The 25203-nt window shown below is 37.2% G+C and overlaps 1 protein-coding gene across 1 annotated transcript in view; it reads right to left on the reverse strand.

Moving 5' to 3' along the window:
* The window catches only part of TRHDE (thyrotropin releasing hormone degrading enzyme), a 213069-nt gene that overhangs the window by 25837 nt on the left and 162029 nt on the right, over positions 1–25203 (reverse strand). The window contains exons 11-14 of the mRNA XM_071423413.1: positions 19021–19154; positions 18868–18923; positions 2478–2625; positions 261–358 (exon numbers count right to left, since the gene is read on the reverse strand). Coding sequence (XP_071279514.1) covers positions 261–358; positions 2478–2625; positions 18868–18923; positions 19021–19154 — 436 coding nt within the window. The remainder of the gene's footprint in view (positions 1–260; positions 359–2477; positions 2626–18867; positions 18924–19020; positions 19155–25203) is intronic.

The following is a 25203-nucleotide window of genomic DNA, read 5'->3' on the forward strand; positions in this document are numbered from 1 at the left end:
TAAGTACAAGTTCTTAGAAATCCACAGTAATCAGATATTAAGCTGGGGCTTAGGAAATCATGTTCTCCCAACTTAAGAAAGAAGAATTCATCTTACAGCATGTTTCTACTTTCCCTGCAAGCCAGAATGGAAAAAAACAGAGGGGTGACAGAGCTAAGGAATTACGATTGATTTATGCGAAACATTACTAATTTTTAGGAGGGTGCATTTCTATAATTATATTTCTCAAATAATCAATAAAAAAGTAAATATAACAGTACTCATGTTGGTATGATGATTGAACAAGTGATTTGTTTAAATTGTTTGTTGGCCATCCAAGCTTCAGATACATTGATGCCACTTGTCTTAAAATATACTCCTGAGGAGAAAAAGAAAAGTATATTTAACATTAAAAATAATTTATTTTACTTGAAACCGAAATACTGCTAACAATGAGGTTTGGTCTCTCTTTGTACCCTCAAATAATGTCCAACTCCAAAGACTTAGCAAAGCTACTTGTCCACTTACAATCTTCCTTCACTGCTATAGTAAGAAGCAGTCTCTAGATGAGCTACTTGATTAGATGCCTAGTATAAGACAATTTATTGTAATAAAATCCATGAATTTCAAAAGTTTATCACATGCTACTTTGAACTCACAATGCACAGCAGAAAAATTACAAGGGTGTCAATAGCTTAATTTCTACTTTGTGGCCAATCTTGACTACACCTTACATGTTCACTTTTAAAAGAACACTGTTTTAATATCCATAAGCGTGGTCAAAACATCATGTGGGTACAGTCAATTGACTTCAGAATATGTAACAATGTGGCTGCAAATAAGCTCTGTACACTTAATGACACTATGTTTTAAGTTTAAGCTCCTGGTGTGCTTAAGGAACAAAACAAGCACAAGATATATTTTAGCAACTTCTACTTTTTACACAGACGATATATTTACATATTCTGACCAGTTTTGAAGAAAACCATTGCCTGTGCATTCAGCATAATCTTTTTCCAGTAGAATTCACCAATTTGAAAAAGAGAACTAAGATACACAGAACTGCATAGGAGAGCATCTATTTTATTATTACAGATGCATAGGCATGTATATATGTCAACACAAAAGAAGATTCATACTGCAGCTTTCTCTAGCAGATATGTTATTCTATGACTAAAAAGACTTTTTATTTTCTCTGCTATCACCTCAGCTTTCAAAACTCCCATCAGTAGTGATAAAACATAACTCAGCTGTGAATTTTACTGGTTTTATTTATTAAAATTGTGTTTTCTTTATACAACCATGTTTAAAAGTGAAATAGCAATGGCAGACTCCCAAGAATTTTTCTTTACAGTTAACAGCAGACTAAATATGCAAATTATTTCAACTGCATTTTACATTAAGGCTCTGATTTATATGTAGGCCTTAGTATATGTTTTACAAAAATAATCTTCCATGTCATCAGCTAACTCTGTGTATATGTATGGGGGGTGGGTGTGGGTGTGTGTGTGTGTGTTTATCTATATATATCTATATATCTACATTTGTATTAACATCTACATATATACATACAGTCACTTCTAACTTTCTTCTCTCTAAGCATGGTGTCTATGGTCACATACACACAAACAAATATGCATTTAAGAAGCAAAAAGCATCCTTAGGCATTTCAGGCTTTAAAAAGCTCCTTCATTTGAAGGCTTTACAACATTACATAAAGCTACCGTATGCTGGCTGTTGAAAATATGTAGACTACATAAAATTCATAGTGAATAAAAACCCCAAGAGTTCATAATTGTCACTAGCTGCAGTCAAATCTGTGTACTTCATAAACCATGCTTCAGTGTAGCTACAGCTAAATGTTAAAATATTTGCCATGTCTATCTTAATTATCTACTGTGAGCTTTTACTGCTGTCCCTTTGGACACAATTATGAATGGGCTTTTGACTCAACGGTGATCTAATTCTTGTTAATTAAGGTAACTGCATTGAATTCACCATGGATTTTGGGATGAAATAATGACTACAAGTCTTTGCTTCAGTTGCATGGATTCTGTTAAGTTGTGCCTATACTTGCTGTTCTTGCTGATCTTGGGCATCCACCTAAATATCACCATGGGGCTCCTCGAAAGAGAAAATCTGGCAATAGAATACTTTGACTCTTCTAAGTGAAATACTTTATTTGTCATAACATTTTACACGAGGGATAATTACCTTTCCTTCTTCTAGTCATATATGCCTCAAACAATAGTTATCACTGTTCAATTGCAAGTGAACCAAAGCTTGATAATCGCTATGTTTAAATAAAGAGTAATTAGGAAGAAAGTTAATATCCCTAGGTCATTAACAGTATCTGCCTGGGGAACAGTTCAAATCTTGCCAATAATATGAGAGTAAGAGGCAAAAGGAAGAAAGGCAGGAAGGACAGACAGACAGAGAAAGTGGAAGAAAGACAGGAAGAACTAGAGGAAGAAAGAAAGGAAGACTCTATCTCTTACATTGAAGATATTGTAGTTTTCTGTACGGTCCAGCAATTTATCTAGAGGATAAAGAGCTCGGCTGGCAGCATGCCAAGGCAGAAAATCCTTTTCCTCTGAAAGGTACCTCATAATCTCCAAAGGAATATTCTGAGGCAAATAACCAGCTCTGCACAATAAAAGAAGTTAGTATTAAATTGGTTTTCAGAAGACAGAGCATAAACAACTTCTTTTTTTCTCAAATGAAATTAAAATGAAGAAAAACATAATAAACTCATCACATTTTAATGACATAAAAATCAACCTTATAAAATACCAGCAACTTGCAGTCTCTCCCAACACAGAGAAGCATACTGACTTGATGAAGTAAGGTATGAACACACATGAGAGAAAACCAGACAATTTGAACCAATTCCTGTGGCTATGAAAGACATGAATGAAGAAGTAATTGCCTTTAAGGAAAAGAAATCAAAAAATATCCAAAACAAAAGGAAGCTGCTACATTGTTGATTTACAAGACAGAAAGCTGTCTGCATAAAATCAACAAGCAAAGGCATTTTGCTTGAGAAAACATTTCTACTGACCATCAGCAATTGAAAATAACTAGTGCTGAAGAAAAAGCTTTAGTGTTACAGTTATTCTCCTCACTCTTTTCTCTCTCCTTTAGAACTTCCTTGTCTTCTATCCACCTTAAGTCACTTTGGAAGGACTTATACAGTGACATCACTTTGGTTCAGGATGTTCCAGCACTTTGCATACAAATTACAGATTTTTTTTTTTTTTAGGTGTTTATAAATAAACCAGCTAAAATTTTGTCCCATTTTTCAATCATAAAAGACCTCCCCCTGCATGGGAAAGAGTGTATGGGGGGGGGAGGGGGAGTACAGGAAGGATTCTGAAATAATAGCATTACATGTAAAATGCAATACAGACACAAACATTTGAAAGGTACTTTAAAAACCAAATACAGAAAATGCCTAGCTTTAGCTTTTGCTCTCACTTTTGTTTTTCAGAACAGCACTTTTTTCTTAATTATCCAGACTGCAGAAACAAAGTGCAACCCTGTGGGTGTGAACCTTCCAGAAACAAGTTGTCTATTCTTCTCCTAATGCAGGTGTTTAAATCCAAAAGGAGTTAACCGTCTGCCTAGAGAGAAGATACTGATTCTCTTTTCGTTAAATAGGTAAAATCAGCAAGGTAGATTCCACAAAGTTCAATTTATTAGGATACAGTATGATACAGCTTCATAGACTAGTTTTTCTCCTTCATTGCACATGTTCCTTTAATTTCCATCAATGTGGAAGAAATGCAAGCATATAGCAAACAAATAAAATTACACACATTAGTACAGAAATTAACCATTGCATACATGTTAATATAATTTTTTATCTCTGCTGTAATAACATGTAAAAACTGCCTCACTGCTCGAAATAGTTTGCTTCCTTGCAATGTGCAGCACATCTTGCAGACCTTCATTTTTTACACTCTCTGTTGGAAGAATTACACTCTATTCCCTTCATGTTCTCAGGAAAAAAGTGAGTGAGTTCATGTAACAGATTTCAAAACTATCTATCCCACCCTCCAGTCTGCTTCATGTCATTTTTGTCCACATTTTATCAGCTCTGTTTTCAACTCTGGTTCCAGCACATATTCAAGCACGAAAAACAAGATCAGTTGAGGCACCCACTGTGCCAGCTGAGGAACTGAGCAGATATGAAATGAAAATGGGAAAGCATTTAGAGTAGGCAGTGGACAAAGTCCAATGCATCTGAAGACAGAAGGCTACTCCATTTTATAGGTCTTGTTTCTGAATCAGCAGAGTATCATTAAGAGGAGTTCTACGTCTTAATACTTTGTAAAGATTTCTAAATGTAATTAATGGAGCCAGAAGAGTATTGAACTGACTGCATTTAAAAATCTTGGAGGTAACGTTAGCAAAGAGGAACACTAGCTTAAAGTTGCATATACATCATTAGTTTCTAACAGAATTTTGATTATTTTTACTGATGATGTGGTTTACATTAAAAAGTGTGGAGTAAAGAACAAGAGAAATAGCTCTAGGAAACATGCTGCTTAAGGAATAAATAGATTAATGCTTATTATAGCTGCACTAATGGACATTTAAGTTCATGTTTTGAAATTAAATTTATCTAAACTAAGTGCAAAAAAGAAGTCAACACTGAGAAACAAACAGATTATTTCTTTTTAAGCTTAACTTCTCCATAAAGACATCAGTGAACTCAGAGATTGATCTCTTATTCCTGAGCTAAGAGTTTCCTGGTGAGTTTCAAAATTGTGATTCCTGGATGAAGATAGTCACTCATCCTCTTCACAACACCTGTTACTCTCATCTCTCACTCACTTCTTCTAGCTTCCAAATTTATCAGACTATTCAATTATGCCAGTCTCACCCCGTGACTCTCACTTTTCCTATTGTTTCCCTGAGAGTATTGTGCAACTTACACCAACAGATTGTGGCAAAGTTAGATTTTTTTCCTGTTTATTCCTGACCCTCCTTTCCTTTCTGGGTATGACCCTAGAAGAGCTTATGCCCAGTGTCATCAGGATCACCCCCTCAACCACACATCAACCAATTGGTCCTAAGAGAAGGGATGGGGATGAAGGAAGATTCTTGTCATTATTAAATAAATGACAACAAATTCATCACTTCAGATAACGGTTTAGAGGAAAAGTGGTTATGGTTAACAACTGATGTTAAACTCTTCAGTCAGCACATGCTGGGCAGTCCAGATGCTAAGATGAACCTTTGAGAGAACTTTAGCAGAGATATATCAAATCCTCTTACAGTGGCAGTTAAGACAGCAACTTTCGTAAAGAAAACGTAAGTGCTTCAGGAACACTACCTTGGCAGAATGTTCTTTGTATTTTCCACTATTTTATTTCATGGATGCCCACAGAAAACCATGATAGCCCTATTCTTTTACCCTAGTCACTAAGCCACGTTTATGTACTCCAAATACACTGCACTCCTAGACTATTTGGCATTAAATAGCTTCTGTCAAGAGGTAGTAAGTACATTTATTGTTTCACCTTTTTCATAAAAAGTGGTATATAATGTGTATGCTATAAATTATTAACTATATACTACAATTTTCATAACTTGAGGAGTATTTTCATTCAAAAAAAAATCTAAAAAACCAAAAAGGAAAGATTTTAGTAAAGGTAAGGCCAAAACACTAAGGCTGCTAATTTTTACATTCATAGTTGAGAAAACAGGATATAAGGAGAAACTCTCACCCTAAACCATAAAAGATATAAACCATGTATAAGAAGTCCAAAAATTCAGATCACAGATCTAGGACCTGTGTGAAGCATCCCGGGAGGTAACATGACCACCATGACAACCATGACAACCAGGTCAGCAGAAGACAGAACTTCGATAAAGCAGTGTGACTGCGTGGTCACGGAATATTAGAGCTATGCTCTAATATTCTGCATCTTCACAAAGCATAACAACTGGTTTCTTAAATTCTGTATTTTAGTACAGTCACACTCTCAGTTTACACTAAAAAGCTTGTCCAGTCCTAAGAGAGACTTCAAGACTTCTCTTTCCCAGGGAATACTGCATTCAGCAAGATGCACTGGGCTCACTTGAACAGTGGCAAACCAGACAAACGATGCTGGCATGATTCTAGGATTCTCCTTCACTAGCCTCAAAAAACTAGGTTCAAAGATGGTTATATAAGATCTGGTCAGCAAAAGCATTTATGGAGTCGGACAACAACCAAAATGAGGGGAAAAGGCAGAACAGAGAATGAGCCTGTTCTGCGTCTCTGTGAAACCTGTTCGAAAAACACTGATCTGTGGAAATGTTAAACAGAAATGTTTCACAATCATTTTAGCAATAATAAGAAAACTAAAAATAGCAACCTTCCCATCAAAAGCAAAACTGTAAAATAATTTCCCTGTCACATAATTGCCTAGAAATATTCACTCAAAGGTACTACAGAGTGTAAGTTTAGTACATACTGTACAGATGCAGCTTGACTTATTACTCTCTCTTTCAAGAAAGTCGCTGGAAGGTCAGTAATAGAAATCCTTATTTTTCTTCTGTCTTTTTAGCCATCAATCATATTGCTATCTTTAAGTCCAGCAAAATTACTATCAGATATTGCCTGTCAAAGTCCAAATGTATAAGAGACAGGGCTAAGAGAGAAGGTTCTTTTCTACCCTAGCCATCTTGGAGGAAAATTGAAATATTGTCTGTCATTAGGGGAAGAACTGATTATGAGCTATACTGAAACCAGGTGACAAGCATAAATGCCACAGAAATGCTGTGATGTCCAATCTTATGTCTAGTCTGAAACAGGCACAGTTTTTTCTAGGTATGTCTACAGTAGCCAGCTGGAAATCTTAGCGAGCATGTATCTCTTCCTTAAAAAAATTACACAGAGGAAGAACCTGGGATAATTTTGGCAAGTATTTTAACAGATAAATTAGTTAATCAAACAGTGTTGATACATAAACAGTGTCTGAAAGCATACTGATGTTCAGGTAAAACACTTCTCAAGGGCAAGGTTAAAAAGTTTACAAAATTTCATCTATAGTGCCTGGAATTAAAAGAGCCTTAAGAACTCATCTCGTGTCTCTCTACTCAAAGCAGATTCATACCAGTGCCATTCCTGACAGATTTTTATTTTTTTTATATGGACCTCTAGCAATGGATATCCTAGGAACACTACTATTTCAGTACTGCTCTGCCATGAGGAGATAAGAATATCATAGCTCTGCTCTTTTGCCCTGTAAATATTCATAGAAGAGTACCAACAGATCTATTTAATGTTATATATAAAATGATCTGTGGTTTACATATCTTCAGTATAAACTATGAAAAGCAGACATCCCTCTTAACAGTATTTCAGATTAGAGAGTTTCGATCTGACATCATGGGTCATACAGAAAGCAGCCTAGACTTAAAACAGCCTCTACAAGCCCTCTCTAAGCCAACTTTGCGCATACCGAGTCATTTGAAACACATGACTACAAAAGCAAAATTTAACCAAAAAGATCACATTTTGATATGCTTCATTGCTTTATCAATTTTTACGTAATTGTCCAAACCCATCAGTTTACCACCATGTCAATCATTCTGTAGCCACCACAACACACGAGAACATGTGTTAGAAACACGGCACCACATGAGTTTTGTCTTGCTATCTATGTTCCTGATTTCACAGTTGCCTGCCAAACCGAAGAGGAGAACAGGAGAACAGGAACATGGACTGTCAAAAAGATCTGGTTTAGTTATTAGACAGATTACTTCTATATAAACATCCTGGTTCAGCAGGTTTTTCATGCCAAAGGACACTGCTGACGAACTGTATTGAAAATGTGATCTATCATTTTTATGGAAGGACAGAGGTGGAAAAAGATTTTCCAGAAGTTATATATAAGTATTATGTGGTTTATGATACCATATCATATAATATCATAAGCACCAATGCTTAGCAAGGTACTATCCTGCTTGCACTGAAGAAGTTGCTACAGTGGCCATTGCTAAAGAGAAAAGTGGCAATGAAGAGAAAAAGAAAGTACTGAACACGGTAATGGAACACCCCTCACAAATAATTCCCAATAAAAATTTCATGGCAATCAAAAATAATCTTTAAATTACATGAGGTTTTAATGAGTCAGATAAAAGCAGAAGATCTAGATTATATTATGAAACATCAGTGTGTATTCAACTGCATTCTGACCTTGATTTGTTCTTTACACTGAGCCACTGAACTTATGGACGGATCCCAGCACATTCATTTTCCCCTTAGGGACAAAGTACCAAATGGTAGTGTAATTGCCAAGGGAAAATTATTACTCTGTTCTGAATTATTTCTATCATAAATCCAGCAGCAGTCAAACAGACTCCGTCACAAAAACGACCGGGTTGCCGTACAGTGATGAGAGTCCCACATACAAGGGCACCATAAATCCTTTAGTCCCACCACCCAACAAAGACATTATAAGTCATGTGTTTAAATCAAAATTAGAAAATCCAAGCTGGCAGCAAACTGGTCTGCATTACAGAAACAATGGAAATGAGGTGATTTACTTGCTGCTGGTTTAAAACTCACCCTGCCTTGTCTGTTTCTCAGAAATGTGTAAAACATGACTAGCTTTTTGTCTGGGTAATTTTGAAGGGGTAAAATGCAGCTCTTCAGAACACAGATGTGCAACTCAGATTAACATCAGTTCTGTTTCTGTGCATGTGCAATATATGAATAATTAGACTATACTCATTAACTCCTAGAGACAGTTTAATGTAAGTTAGGATTCTTAACAGTTGATTCATTCTTTTATCTTAACAGTCAAGCATGTGGAATAGAATAACTCAGAGAAACTTGGCACCAATGAATATCCACATATAACTGTATCTGCCTTTTTCATTTTTTCAGGACCTATCAAGGACTGGTGTCTCTATCAATGTATTCAGGATATTCTTTTCCACAGTACTTTAACAGCAGTTCCTTGATAGCTGAGGAAGAACATGTAGGTTGAACCTTGACACATCAAAAAAGCTTTAGGCACGGCGACTCATAGAGCTGGGAAATTAACTCTTGTAGTCACAGACATCCCCTTCAATTCCAGCAGGGCTAGAAGTCAAGGATTTAAAAAACTTAAGATGACTGCCACCATGTTCAACCACAGAAGCTGCAGAAAGAATGTTTTATCATAGAAATGGACAATCTGTAAAAAAGGCCCTGTGATCTCCAGTATCAAAGAATAATCTGCCTCATACTTCCCTCCCAGGATTGAGCTGACTTTACATCAGGACCATGTAAGGACTTTATTTTTCTAAGATGCCAAAGTGGCTTGATGGAGACATTATGATCTCTACCAGCTATGGACCTCCACATAAACAGGAGAGGAATGCATATCTGCTCTTTGATGAATACAACAGCAAGTTTTGGCTTACAAGATCATTTTAAGAACTACATTTAATTAGCATTCAATGTCTCCAACATTAAAAGATTCAGAGAGTAAGACAGTTTGAAGTGAAGCCTGCTTCTTATTATGTTTTCTCACATGCAAAATATTTAAGGACTCTTCAAGTGACATTCAACTCCACACAAGTGCATTTGAAGCATCCTACAAAGAATAGTTCAAATTCAATGCAATTATCAGAGTATTATGTGGCTTAAATTATCTTGCACAGTTTTAGAGTTGCCACATAAGCAAAGACTAATATTAATTTGAATTACTCACCTCTGCTGACAACAGAAGAAAACCTCAAATTTAAACCCCTCTATGCTTGTAAAAAAAATTCCTTCAAATTGTAGTTCACAATCTCTCCTTTCCTCTTCTTCCCCATATGAAAGAAAAATGAATTTAAAAGGAGTAATACAAGAAGAAAAGGAATAATCTAGCTGCTAAAAATTAAGGCTATGCAGTAGGGTATGTCATGTTTTTCATCATCATGAAACCATGATTTTTGACAAGTATGTAATTCACAGGGTTACATTAAGTAAAGAAATTTGAATGTATTTCAGGGGCTAAAAGACATCAATTTCAGATGACTCAATTATTATAACTGTTATTTATTTTCTTTCTCGGTGATTTTTGTTGGGAAGGGTAGAATGAAATAGCTCTTCTATTCATTAAGTTGTCAACAAGTGATGATATCTATGAGAGCATGTTTGAGCAGAATCAAAATTGAATTAGTTTATTACTATGCAGAATACTTTTTCATCACTCCCTGTTTGCCTGGTCTAATGTTTATAATTTGCATATCAGTCACCCAAGTGAAATATGTGTTTAAAAGCTAGGAACTTCATATGGACAGCGCAGAATTCCAATCTTGAGAACACACACATACAATCCATATTTTGTTTGCCACAATATCTGCAGAATTTGATATTCCTTTTCTAAAAGCAATTCCCAATAAATATATTTATAATAAAAGATTCTCTGAAATTCTCTTAAATCCTCACCTATTCTCTTATCTACACTTTGCAGAGAGGAAGAAGACACAAACAATTTAAGTTATTTTACTAAGATCACCTAGGAAGACTACAGCAGAAACAGCATCCCAGGTTACTTCAGTCCCTGTGCCTTAGTCATAACACAGTCCTTCCTGTCATTTATTGCTTGATTTCTGGATAGAGGAAAACACACTTCTAGCCAGATAGGAAGGAGCTAATCTATTACAACATTGCAGCAGACAGGGCATACATGAACAAAGACCAGACCTCCTCTAGACAACAATCCTGGTCAACAGCTATCAGATAAGCTCAAAAAGTAGGATAATTTCTGAGAGGCAATGGTGCAGTCATATCAAAACAGGAGGCAAAGCAGTGACTAGCCTGTGACAGCAGACTTCTTTCTTTATGCTAGTGAGGCATCAGTCTTGTCTTTTATAACTAGAAAAGTTGGCTTATGCCTTCATTTATATACCCTTTGCTGATGCTAGGAAAGTCAAGGTGTTTAGATCAGCACCTCCAGCTTCTCAGAGTGCCTTGATTTTGCTACCTTAACCAATGTAGCAGAAGGATCTTTTGCTCTCCACATTAGGGAGAAATTTCCACTGTGGGTCTGTCAGACCCACAGAAAGGAAAGTAATCGGGTTCTGGGGTAAGGGGTCAAAAAAGCTGCTTGTTTTGAGAGGACAGCTGAAGGAGGTAGAGACCAGGGCTGATCAGACAGCTGTGGGGAGGAAAAAGGGCTGTGTAAATGATATGAAGTCCCAGGGAATGGATGTATGCTTGCTATGAGAAGATTGGTTCCCAAAGAATGCCACAGGTTTTGAGGCTGTACAAAAACTTCCCCCTACCCCACCCACACATATTCCTCAAGCCAGGCCATAGTTGCAGCTCTTAGCTCTGTTTCCAGTACTTGAAGTTGCAAAGAAGTCTTCAGCAAGCTCCACTCATTAATTCCTCTTCTTATTTAACCTCAGACTCCAGTGTTTTTTGAAGCATAATTCAGGTTCAATTAATACTCACAAAACAAATTTCAGAGACTGTTCCCTTCCCCTCTCACTACACAGCAGCCCCTGGCAGCTGCACTGCAAAAGAATACATCCATACCAAGCTGACTCCAGAGACCAGCTTGAGCTCTGAGACTAAGACTATGTGGTAAAAAGAAAATGAGTTAACACCATTAGCTAAAAATAACTCTGTCACTCCCTTGAAACCAGAGTCAAGTCTTCCTGACAGTTTATTCTGGGTTTGGCTAAGAATAGAGTTAAGGTAGTTTACAGGATAAAACAATTACTGCTATAATTAATCAGAAGTACCAGAAATAATTTAGGCAAATTTTGCTGGGATATGACTAGACCAATATCTTCCCTCTGCATTAAACACTTTGCAGTCAGATCTACAGGATTGGTTTTTAGTACATGCTGCAGAGTCTTCAACTTCTTCCCTGACTCTCAGCAGGTATTTGTATCTTTCAAGACACTCTCACACCAACAGCACCAACGCTTTCCTGGAATGTGCTGTACAATTTGCTTTACTGCCTTTAGCTATGTAACAGGATCAGATGCACAAATTACACACATACTACAAAAGCAGAATTGGCTTTTAGTGTGCTTAGTTGCAGGAATTGCTTTGGTTCCTCTTGTTACAAACATATGCAAATGTTAGCTGAAATATGTATGTCCACATAAAGCATGTCACAGAACATAGGGACTGACATGCAGCATATGGAATGAATGATGGCTACCTTAAAATAATTGAAACTTTCTATTTTCTCTAAAAAAGGCACATCTACTTTGGCCCACTGAGAGAGTATTTATGTCAAAAGAAACCAAACAACTTCTGTTGGAAACCATATGTAAATCAATTGCTAGTGAACCATCACCAAAATTTGCCTGACAGTAAATGAGAGTTACTATGGCATCTGCTGAAATAATTCAGATGAGGCCTCATTTATTAAAACAGTAAATCTATACCACTATTAATCAAGCGTGATACAAAGTATTGATCTATAACTCCCTTAGCTGATACTCAGAGGCACTAATTAAGGGAGCTGCATAACACATCTTGTTTTCCTCAGAGTTGAACTACTAGAAAATGCAATCAGGAGTAAAGACAAAGGCTAGAGTAGAACTGCAGTTGACTAATTTAAATGGATCCTATATGACTGTTTCTGAATAGCCCAACGAAACAAAGTCAACAATTCTGAATGTGGCTGTTGAAATTTTGAAGCATTTTGAAGTACATTAATTGCGCTGAAAATTTCTATCTTTGTCACCTACTTATTATCCAGACCCAGAATTTCACATGGACCCTCAAATGCCTTGACTTCTCCTGACATTACACTGAACAGAACTTGAAGCAGCACAAACAAGTGTAACATGGAAACAATTAGCCCACTTATGCTGGACGACTTCAAATGCTACAAGAAATGAAATCTTAATCTCTCTGAAGGGAAACAGCAATGAAGATCATTTCAATTCCATAATTTTGTTTTGCAATTCATGTATTTCCACCACACATTTCAAGAATAATTCTGGATTTTTTATGGAAGTATATGAACTACAGTCCTAGTTATGAGTTAACTGTCAGTTTCCAGAAATAAGGACAGCTAATCATTATGTGGGTTGGTGTTGCCTCACGTGGCTGAATAGATATATTTTATTCCTCAGTGACAAGACTCCACAGCCAGAAATCAATTTTTTAAGAAACAATAAAATAAGGGGTTCTAAAGACATGATTTTCCAGATCCAAAAGGCTATACTTGATTAAGCAAGACTTCCTTTTTAAATTCATTTCTCTCTAGAATTTGGTGAGAAAGTGATCTGGAGTCAGCATTAGCTTCAGTATTTTACTTCTGGAATCAATCTTGGAGTCAAATGCACTAACTGTTAAAGATAAATTTATGTCAAGGGAGAAACAAGACACAAAGAATTGTTTAACAGCAGGAAAACAATCATCATAATTCATCATTTATCTATTTGCACCAGGATCCTGGTTTTGGTCTGATCGGGAAATTCTGACAGAAAGGAACACTTATAAAGGCCATCTAGAGCATGGAAGTCAGTTCACAGAAAATTCTGAAGATACATTTTTTTCTTGTTGCTCATTTCTGATACAACTCTCCGTAATTGTGAAGCCTACAGGGGCAAGCTTCATTTGAAGAGACTATAGCTCAACCTGTCCTTAATCTGTGCATGGCAATGGACAGCACTCCCAACACAATCGTCCATCCTTGGAGCCTAAGAACAATCACCAACGACACCATTTCATGCTTTCTCATTCAGTGCTTATAGAACTGGAAACAACAATAGTGATTTTAGATGACAGTAAAACAGATATTCACAGTCACATCTGATTCAACACTGATTAAAATTAAACATTTACCAGACCTATTTCTTTCACATAATACCAAATTTCAAGCCAACCAGTTTAATGAGGGAAATCTTTTATGAAGATTTAGAGCCCATCAAGGAAGAACCAGGGGTGACACAACACTCCTAACATTAAGTGAGTACTTTATTTTATGTGGTTAAGTGGCTCTGAGAGGTCAGGTGTATGTTTCTCTCCATTAACTGTCAGTGCACTACAAGGTGAGAATGTCAGATTTACAGGTGAAACTTTGGGATGCCTAAAGTAAATTGGGAGGCGTCCCACCTCACATACTCACTAACTGACCCCTTATCCTAAGGAAAGAGAAAGATGTGAGAAGTTGACATGGTTATTCACACTCTTATGAAACAGTGAAACCTTTGTTAATTATTGTGATGCTGCTTATTGGAGCTACCTGACCTGCCCTCTGCTCTGTTTATGCCTAGATGGGAACCACAGTTCTGTTTGTCTTCTCGTGGCTTCTGGGCTTCCTCAGTCAATGTTTACTAGTATCATTTACTAGAGTCAACTATTTTTAAATTCTACTGAAACCTCATGCAAACAAAAAGAAGAAGAAGGGAAGAAGGAGTGTCAAGGTGCTATTATTGCTGAAGAACATGGGAAATGAATTGCCATAAGCTATGTTCTGCCAAGGCTACAGCTTTTTATATCTTAAGGGTATGTGCATGCACTACAGCCAAGAATTACGCTTAAAAATCTGAAAAACAAAAAAGCTGTAACTTTCTTTTGTTGTTATTATTCCACTCAACTCTCCTTGGTGAATGTTATATAAACCAAAATATAGCAAGAAGGAAGATGAAGGAATGCATTTCCATATAAAATGGACCCAAAAAATTGCAATTAACTGCTATAGAGCTTAATATATTCCTTGGCAGTATCAATTCATTTATGTTGTTGATTTTCAAGAAATCACTATGCTGGTCAGTAGAAGGATTATAAACATTTCAGAGGAATGAAATCAAACATACCTTTAAAAAAATAAAATGTGCCATTCCAAAAAATTTATATGAGTACTTTCTTTCATTTTTCTCTAGTTCTAAATATTATAAATTTTACTAAAGAGAAGAGCTGCACTCATTCCCCAAACGAATCAATTAGCAGTATAATGACATAGAAATAATCATACTAGGACAGACAATATTATAATAGCGGAAAAATTGAGTCAAAACCTTTTGGTATTATCTGTATCAAGTTCAAGAGCACAGTAGGAAGTACTTCAGAAGTTTCTAGGAAGGACAGGGTATTTTGAAGAAATACAGTCTCCACAGTACAGTAAAAAAAAACCTGTTTACATTAGAAGCAATTTTTGAAAGGACCAGCATGAATTTAATAAATTGTTTTAATTTTTGCATTATTCTAGCATTAAAAATAATAGCTAGTGATTAGAATTAAAGTATGTATTCCACAGTTCTCTTCTCTCTCTCAAAACATACATGTTTATAGTTGTAGACTACAAGATAACACATCACTGCAACAAGGCACCAAAACTGAGGACTGAATTACTGTTAAAAACAGCCAGTCTTCTCAGAAATCAGATCTGAACTACCAAGTACTACTTCTATGTCTGGTCAATAAGGTTACTGACCTTCTCTCACATCACAGGCAGAGACAAGTGAACGTGTTTAATGTCCCCATCACGTAATGTCATACAGGCAGGGAGAAATGCTCACTCTGCGTCAGACACGACACTGAACCAGCACAGCACATCCAACTATGGTACTGCTCCAAAATAAAGTGGGGCAACTTTCTGCACTGCACCTTGCAGCCAGGGGAGGGAAAGCTAAGCTGCTTTTAGGCTGATGGTGGCCTTTTGAACAGTGACTTTTTCAGAAAATTGAAAGAGTCTGTGTTATTCTGATAGCCCTCAGAGCTTGTTTTAGGAACACTGCTGTGTCACATCAAAGTCCCAGATGTGGCAGGAGAAGCTGCACCACACTGCAGCATCCGGGTTCAATTCCCATTGCCTGTCCTAGCAAGAGCTTTTCCAACTACTTTTTTTTTCTAAGAAGTTCTGATGCTTTAACATCAAGGTCAAGGCCAGCCCTCAACATCCTGTTAAGAGTCTCTTAATGCCTTCCTTAATTCCTTCCTATTCATCACAGAGGAACATAGCATGTATTAGGCCAAATCCTGGTCTTATTTTTGGCCTGGGGAAAGGGGAATGAAAATAAAAAATACCAAGCTTTTCCTAAAAACTTACCATACTCTCAGCCAGCCAATCATAATAACTTCAGGATCACTATAATTGTTTTTGTTTTTTTTTTAAATAGGAAGACCATAGATTGTCTTAGGTTGAAACATGTAGCTGGAGGTGTGTATTCTATTTGCCATTTGTTAGAGGTGGGGCAGTTATCTTCTGTTAATTGGGCAGTTTTCTTTGTCTCTTCCACAGACCAATCCTCCCTCCGGGAAGCATCATCTGTTAATGGGCCACTGAGTGTCACTGCATGACTGACAAAATTACATCATCCCATTGGGAGATGCTCCACCCAGGGGGAGGAGCCAAGAATTCCTGCCTAATATATAACTTGAGATTTGGAATACCACAGGCAGCCTTTTCCCACCAGATTCCCAGAGGAGCAGCCTTCTTCCCCACTGGATTCCCAAAGGAAAACCAGGCCCATCTACACCACCACCGGACCTTCAGAGGAAAACTCCACCTTTCTACAGGATCCCTGCTTCAACAGAACCACATCTGTCACTGCAGGAGGACTGCAGCCACCATCCAATTGGACTGCTACCAACACCCTGACCAAGAGGGTGTCAGGTCATATTTTGACTCTGTCAGTGGTTTTTTTTTTTTATTTGTATTATTGCATTTGGGATTTTTTAGTTTTCCAAGTAAAGAACTGTTATTCCTATTCCCATATCATTGCCTTAGAGCCTCCTAATTTCAAAATTATAATAATTTGAAGGGAGGGGTTTTACATTTTCCATTTCAAGAGAGGCTCCTGCCTTCCTTAACAGACACCTGTCTTTTTAAACCAAGACAGATTAACAATGTAACAAAGATCAACAAGAAGTATACCCTACATGGCAAGTTTAGCCAAGTCCACATATTTTATTACTACTTTTGAATTACAGACCATAAATCTATTGTTTGCAAACAGATCCTTCCTCCAAACTGGCTTGTAAGGCACACACCCAAGGTAACACTAATGACAGGACTCTGGAAACAGGAGTCTAGCTGCATATCCCTATTGGAAGAATATTTCCTCTTAAGTGATATCCATGTATGCACATGTGTCTAGACATACATTTATAGCTCCACTACTTTCTTCCACAGTGCATGAAGACCAAATGCAGCAGCAGTCTGCTGCAGACCATCATTAACAAAACAAAGTCAAGGTTTTTTTTAATGTGAGATCTTGTGAAAGACTTCATAAGGTTCTAGTGTAGTTACCTCTGAAAAAGGTGCCGGCTCTAGTATTCCCAAGTATCCCCATGAAAGTACTTCAGAAAATTAGTGGGGAATGCATTACTCATCTAATCTTTTGAGTGATTTTTAGGTAGATGAAACTTGGTCAGACAATTCAGGTTGGGTCTTTAATCAAGACCTCACCTTAATACTCTATGAACAAGACATCCTAGAGCACTGGCTCAATACTGACTCAGAAGAAAAACACTCACCTACAAAATCTGGCTTAGGAAAAAGCTTTTTTTAAGGATCTAGACTTTCAGGGAAGTCTACACACATCTGACTGCATTAAGTGCATGGAAAAAGAAGGTGATGTACTGGCTCTGTGTAACTGCATACTATTTCTCTGAGGTTTCAAAATCAAATAAAATCTGAACAGATTATGAATTTACTCAACATCTAGTCATCACATAATTCATAATCTGTCATCACATTATAGTCTAAATATTTCAGAATAATCTGCAATAGTCTTCTAGTCAGACAGTAGACAAATCATGACCTACTGAACAGGTCAAATAATGACCTATTTCTAGTTTGTACTGTTACCAATGGGAAGATGTTACAAAGCAAGAATGAAGGGCCATGCCAAAAGCAAATGGATACACCTCTCCCCATGATACATTCTTCCCTACTACATCTCTGGACTGTTAAGTAAGGGCTAATCACTACTTTATGTCAGCAGCAGGAACAGAGAGGTAGGGCACACAACTGTTTTTTTGCTGCAGTGATGCTAGAACATCACTGAGCTGTGACACTGTGACTGAAGCCCAAACACCCCCAGTGACCATTTGTAGTTAAATGTAAAGACACTAATATCAGGAATTCTTTTCATGCTCCCTTTGACATGACAGTGCAAGTAAAATCACATTATTTGCAATTTTACAATTAAATCTGTTATTATGCAATCAAAACCCTATGCTAATGCTATGTTCCCAGTACCTCAAAATCAAAAAGCTACAAGTGTTCCACTATTTTCCTCCATTTTATGCTTTCACAATCAACATAATGGCTTTCAAAATGGGGACCAATCCATTGCCTCCATTTGTAAAGAAGGCACTACCTAACCAGTACTGTATGTGTTAATTATTAACTCTCATCATAATAAAACACAAAATGTTGCGTAAATTCCAGAAATGCTCAATGGAACTGCTTTTCCATTATGTTTGAAAAGCACCACAGAGGAAAAAAGGGGTCTGTTCTAGCAGATTATAAGAAAAGAAAGATACTGGAAAAATGATATAACAGTACAAGTTAGGGCAAAAAAATTACTGAAGCTTGAAGGTGCCTTCCATCTCAAATTAAATACAGCACAAGCATCAGTGGTAAAAGAAAGGAGAGGTGGGACAACTGGGAGAAACGGAAGAAGAAACCCTCAGTCATTAGAGAAAGAGGAAAGAGATTATTTATCTGCAAAGTGTTAAATTGAACTTGCTGCAAAATTGATCAAATCTCTTCAGACTCGGAAATACCCTACAGCAATTATTGATCAAGAGTAGTGAATGTGCTACAGACCATTTTTATGAGCTATACGAAAAAAAAAGCAGGGGAGGGAAACTAAAGTGTGTTTAAAACACACTTAACTTTGAAACACACTCAACTGCTGAGTTAATGGTTGCATGAGTTATTGCAGCAATGTGTATGAGGATAGATGATCTTCAGGAAAACATACCTGGCTAGATTGAATGCATCATCAATCAAGCCTGCTCGATTACTGACAGAGATAACCTGTGAGGGCAAGCACAAAAATTGAACCATTTAAGGTGATGAAACAGTGAAGGTTCATCAATGAAAGCAGATTTTAGGGATGAGAAGAGGATCTCACCTCATGGTTCCTTGTTAGCTGGTTAATTAGCAGCTTCCAATTCCTAATATCATAATTAACTCTGAAGTAGCCAGTCTGGTTGATGTTCCCCAGCAACCAACTTGCCTCTTCCAAAGCAGGAATTCTGTGGTGTTCTGGGAAAAAAGAAGAAGAAGGGAAGGGGTCTTGGTTTCAAATTTAAACATTCTAAAGGTGCATCTGTTACATTTTCTCCTTCTTTAAATATACGTGAAGGCAGTAAAATTAATTCAAAGACTAACAAAAATACTGTGTTTGATTAATAATTTCCTTCATCTGTTCTGATGTAGAGAGATGCCAACTGACATTCCCATGGGGACCATTTACACACACAGAACTTCAAGTGTGCTTTTTCTTTCCTAGCAAGTATTATTTTTATGAAAGGTACCCACTTTAAGTCTGGTACCCTTATTCTGGCCATGCTTAAATAGTTTTCTACAATTGTAACTCAAAAAATTCAATGAATGTGCTATAGAGAGAGGAGTAAACCTGTGACTAAAAAAATTGATTCTTAAGTGTTTCTGCATGTATTTGATTAAGTTTTTACATTGGATTTTAAATTAAAGTACTTCCAGTTGAACAGCTTCTACCTACTAAGCACTGAGAGCTTCCTCCTTAGAGCTAGACCAATTAACCTTATATCCCCTAAGCTGTTCTTCATCTTTCCCCTTGTTTTAAGTAATCACTTTAGGGCTGAAAGTCTAAATTTATTACTGTTTTTCTGCAGTCAGGCACTCCACAATAATTTGCAGAAATAGGGATTTCAAAATTTCAGCAACAGAAATGTCCTGAACTCACAACATGCCCTTCTTTTTTATCACGGCACAAAGCATCAGGCTTCAACACCTCTGGAAGAAGTCTTCAATATAGTAAATGATTTTGACAAAACTAACCATGAACAAGAACTCATTAAAAATTCAGAAACACTTTTTCCAACCAATAAAATTATTTTTTACACTGTTGAAGGAGTAGTCTTGTCATTCATTTAAAAAAAAAGAAATAAATACATAAAATTTGTTATAAAATGCAATTCCATTAGAGAATTTTTTGGTGTCCTTGAACTCCCTGAAGGTAGCAAATGGGAAAAAAGTTAGCAAGTAAGGTCTTTACAATTCACTCATACTATCTAGTACATAGGCTTCCCAAAGAAATTGATTTGTTTTAGTCCTTCTTGTATAAAAGTAATTTCTGAGGAAATTATAGTTAACTACGGCTACAGATAAAAGTTGTGCTTCTCCCTTGACTAACAGCAAGCCCACAAATAACTACTACTTTAAAGTGCAAAAGTAAAAAGATCAGCAAGACCTGAATCTTAAAAACACATAATTTTATGTTTAAATTCATGGACCTTCATTATGCACATGGATTCAGATAAAAACCTGCAGGATTAAAAAAGATAGTCCTCTTTCCCCCTAGGTAGTTCTGAAACCATTAAAATCTCTAAAAAATACACTTATTAAAAATATTAAGCCCAGAATAATTCCATTGTTGCCTGTTCCATTCAACTGTTATTGCTCTTTTATCTGTAGTAAAGCACCAAGCAGACACATTCTTTAGGATCCAATATATCCTGCAGAAATAGAACTGAGAAAATCTGAATTGAGTTCTACAACTCTGTGGACTTCCCAGGTGTTCATACTGTCAAAGTACCTAAGATGCTTCTGACAGACAATCTGACTTGGAACAAGGCTGCAACACTTGTGTGTCCTTTCTTCCACAAGGGACTGTACCAATCAGTCCTAAGCAAATTCTCTTAGACTTGCTCCTCTATTTAAATCCTTTTTTCCTTGGGTCCAAGTCAGATCCAGCCCATTGCTCCATCCTATTAACAGAAGACTTGAATCCTGTTCCTCAGTAACCTTGTACCACCTTAATGCAGTACAGCTTTCTGCCCATGCTCTTTGGTTGCAAACCAACCTTTAAATGCCACCAGTCCTGAAAGCAGCTACTTAAAACCAGCTAATCTTTGCACCTCTACAATGCTACCTAAAAGCATACCAAATTGGCTATCAGCACACATTAAAAAACATCTGGGTAAATAAATACATTAAATGGAAATTTTCAAAATCTTATGCAATTAAAAAATACATGCACCTTTTCTCCTTTGGGCATTTGAATTACATTTTCACCTCCAAAGTGTGGAAATTACTTATGCTTCAACAGAGTATTGAATGATACTTCCCAGTCAAATATGACAAGTTCAGAATAAGCTATTTCACGTGTAACAGCTGTGCAACACCCCCAGTATGTATCATTATAAAGAAAGAATCTTTCCAAACCACGATGGCATTATTGCTGTTTCACTCAGTTTAAATGCAACCATAACCTCCTGCTATCATTTTTCAATAAGATCACTCATGTATTGACATTCTGAAATAAAGGACAGAAATCTTTCACACCTTCCCAACTTACATAAAGAGGTGGCTTTTTTACAGGACTGCCTGATACATGTGCTTCATATAGTTCTATATAATTTACCAGAATTTGATATTTGTGTCTGTCAGTTCTCATGCTTTCCTACAAAATAAATTCTTTATTTTGGTAATTACAGGCACTAAACATTTTTATACCTGGGTAATGTTTCCACTCACAACAAACACTTTTATTAGTTTTCTGTTAAAAGTGTTATAGTTAGCAAAAAGGTAGTAACTCAGTGTTAAACTCTCCATTAAACCATCCATTACTTTCTAAACAACAACAAAGATTTCATTTGGAATGAAATCCATCTTTGAAGTTTTAGTTCACCTCTCAAAAGTCAATCAAAAATATATATCCCATTATATGTGAGATTAAAGGGCATTTTTTTAATCTTCTTCCATCAGAAAGTGTTTTTCCATGGTCATGATTTGTCTAGATGCCTCAGAAAATAACACAGCTCTAAAACTTCTAGTTTTGCCGCATACATATAGGAAATATTTAGGAGGAAACGTTTAAACTTATTTGTTTTGAAGTAAAAAAATCAGCTAGGGTCTCATTTTTCTCCCCAGTTTCTCTGCTCTCAAAGTGTGAGATAGTTCCTCCAGCAGATCCCTTGGCTTGAAGTTCTGAGATCTCCCAACAACTTCAATTCCATCAAAACCAGCATGTGGGGCAGGTGTGGGAGAAGGGCACCCTTCTGCAAGAGAGTACTGCCAAAGTATGGGCTAAACACAGTTCCAGTACCATTTCAAGTCTTTTGACTCACAGTTGTTATTTTAACTCTTTACCTTATACAACCCCTAGCATACTAAGTATAGCACAATTTCTTGACAACAACAGCAAGCAAAATTTTTCTGACAAAAAATTGTTCCATGAGGACATTCATAATAATTTATACTGGCTTTACTAAATCCTGCATATCTTGCAAGAACTTTTCAGACGGGAGAATGCATCCAGAAGAAAACATTCTATCTATCTCACTTGCCATGTTGACATAGCTCCATGCTGAAAGAAAATATTTTGGTATAGAGATTAGCACAATAAATGGAGCACATCAGGAAATATGATCATGTTCCATCTCACAAAACTCTTTCTTCAAATTACCCTTCTATCCACTAATATTCCTATATGATGAAACTGCTAATGACTAGGGTGATATACAATGTAAGCAGCGGTCTTCTGCTAGGATCTTCAGCTGTTAGAATAAGGGGAATGATTCTGACTTATTCTGTCAAAATTACACAAGATTCCAAGTCCTGTATCCCTGGTCCTAACTACAGCTGGCTGAGGCTCAAAGCAGGACCTGTATGTTGATCTTTTTTCACAGTGCTTCCCTTCTTCCTACTTTTGAAAGATGAAGGAGTGGAGTCTGGAAGCAACACAGGTAAAGCTCAGCAGCTGAGTTTCAGAAAAGAAAAGAAAGGGTATTTTTCTAAAGCTGCAACTAATGCTCTGCTCCCCAGCAGGCAGCCAGCAAACCCCAGCTCAGAAGCATCTGTCTTCTACGAAACACTTCCTGGAGGAGAATCTGACTGCTGAGTGGCTTAAAGTAGAGATTATCTAGTAGGAGGTGGCAAAGTAAATTGGGACTTGCTGTTGGAAGGGAATTACCCTGTTGAACTTTCTTTCCCCCATCTCATGGCAATTCTGAGGAGATATTAGGAGCAATCTGAACAGCAGTCACTTTAACTGCAGTAGGGAGGTCTGTCTAAGGAGTATTTCCTTGGTACATAACAAACCAGTTAATAAACAGGAGGTGGGGATGGAAAGGGCAGGGACTAAAGCTGTGTCAGCTAGTTCAGCAGCACTTGCTGAGTTGCATGGAGATGTCTCCTATTTGGAGACTGAGCATCAGAAAAATGATTCCCAGGGAACAGCAAGTATGCCTTTTTCCAAAGCCCTGCTCACCTACAGGAAATGGATGCCAGCTAAACCTCCTCACTTGAGGTTAAGGTCAGTTCTAGATTTGGAGAAACATGCACAGGTCAGCCTGTGCTTCCACACCTAGTACAGCTTCATCAGAAATCACCAACACATTCCCACAAGCCCTGCTTAGAAGTCATAAGCATGGAATGGGTCCAAAGCTGGTTCCTGGCTTTCCACCCACTACTGATTTTGGACTGATCCCAAAATGCTATGGATACATGTTCACTGATCATTATAGCAACCACAAAAGAGGCAACTTATCTAGGAGAAATAGAAACAAGCCCTGGAATATGACAGAGCAGAAGTTTGTAACACCAATGATTTCCACAGTTTCAGTAAAATTTACCATTCAGAAGATCTGCAAGATTGAGGCACAAAGAGCACTGCAGCCGTCTTAGCATGATGTTTCTGACCTCAGCATGGATAGGAAGCTCTAGCACAAGATGTTCCCTTAGTGACTGGTTTACAGTTGCTTGAAGCAGAACAGCCTCATCTGTGGCCATGGGGAGTGAACAGGGAAAAGATGGTGGTGACCTTTGTGCAGCACTCTGAGAGCAAATGAGACAGCTCCACTTCACACACCAGACAAACTGAACCCAGTAAAAGGACCATCATCTGATGACTGGTATATGAACTGATGAGTAGAAATACGGTTACATAAATGCTATGGTTCACTGGGTAAGGAGAAGAGAGACTGGCAGAAGCACTTGCAAAATGAAAAGCTTTCAAGACTATGCCTACATACCTTCCACAAACAGGTGGGAAGAGCTATATTAGATTTGAAACATCTTGGATATTATGCACTGTGGATGTGACAGCCTGGTCAGAGAACAAGAAAACTAGCTAAGTTTTCCCAGAATCGGCTTGTGAGACTTTAGGGAGTTGAAGATAAACAATGATAGCTTGTTATTATAAACAACCTGCAGGTGTTGTTTTCCTACTCTCTGTTTTCCTATTTTTCTCAAAGATTGTTTATAAGAACAGTGTTTTGTTAATTAACCAATCAAGTGAAAGGTATTAATTAATTGACCAATCTAGTCTATCTGTATCAGAACAATGTGTAAAAAAAGAGAATCCAAAGTAAAACAACTATGCTGTGCAAACTAGCCTTCTAGTAAGTCAGTGTTGTTTCTTACTCAACAGCGACAGCACACCTTGTCAAACAAGTTGCCAAGGCCTGACACTGTCCTCTTTACAGGATTTCCTGCAAAGGACAATGAACTGCAACTCAAAAAGACACTGTGCAGCTATAATTTCCAGTGTGTTCCTTCACTTCAGTGCTATGAAGAATGAACAGACCTAGCATTGTTGCCAGCAAATGTGGTGAGATGCAGTAATCTGAACTGATCCTGGCCAGCATATTGAACAATCAGTGATGTGCATGCTCACTACCTCTGGCATGTAGCCAGAGACATACAAGATGAGGAAAGAGCAGAAACTCAATAATCCTAAATTCATGTCAGTCTCACAGAGCTGGAGAGCAGCCTCATATCCTTTTGTTCATGAAAATACCAACAGGTATCCTACAACATCTTGATGAGGTCACAGACACAGTGGCAGAGAGGATGCAAAAATCAACAATTTTTGCTTTTGTCTTTCTGGATGTACATGAAGGAAAAGCCTCTTACATCAGCAAATAACCATTCTTGGTGAGCTAGGGCAAGGCACAGTGTTAACCCCTAATGGATACTGTTATTCAAAATACCACCAAAAAAAAAAAGGAGGAACATGTTTTGATGTATTTCTATATGTAGCTATTTCAAAACTGCTGTGGTTTCATTTCTATCAGATAACCCACAGACAAGGTTAATTTTATTGGAA

Source organism: Agelaius tricolor, unplaced genomic scaffold, assembly GCF_023055355.1.
Source record: "Agelaius tricolor isolate 1412-34295 unplaced genomic scaffold, bAgeTri1.0.p SCAF_3, whole genome shotgun sequence".
NCBI classification, from domain to species: Eukaryota; Metazoa; Chordata; class Aves; order Passeriformes; family Icteridae; genus Agelaius; species Agelaius tricolor.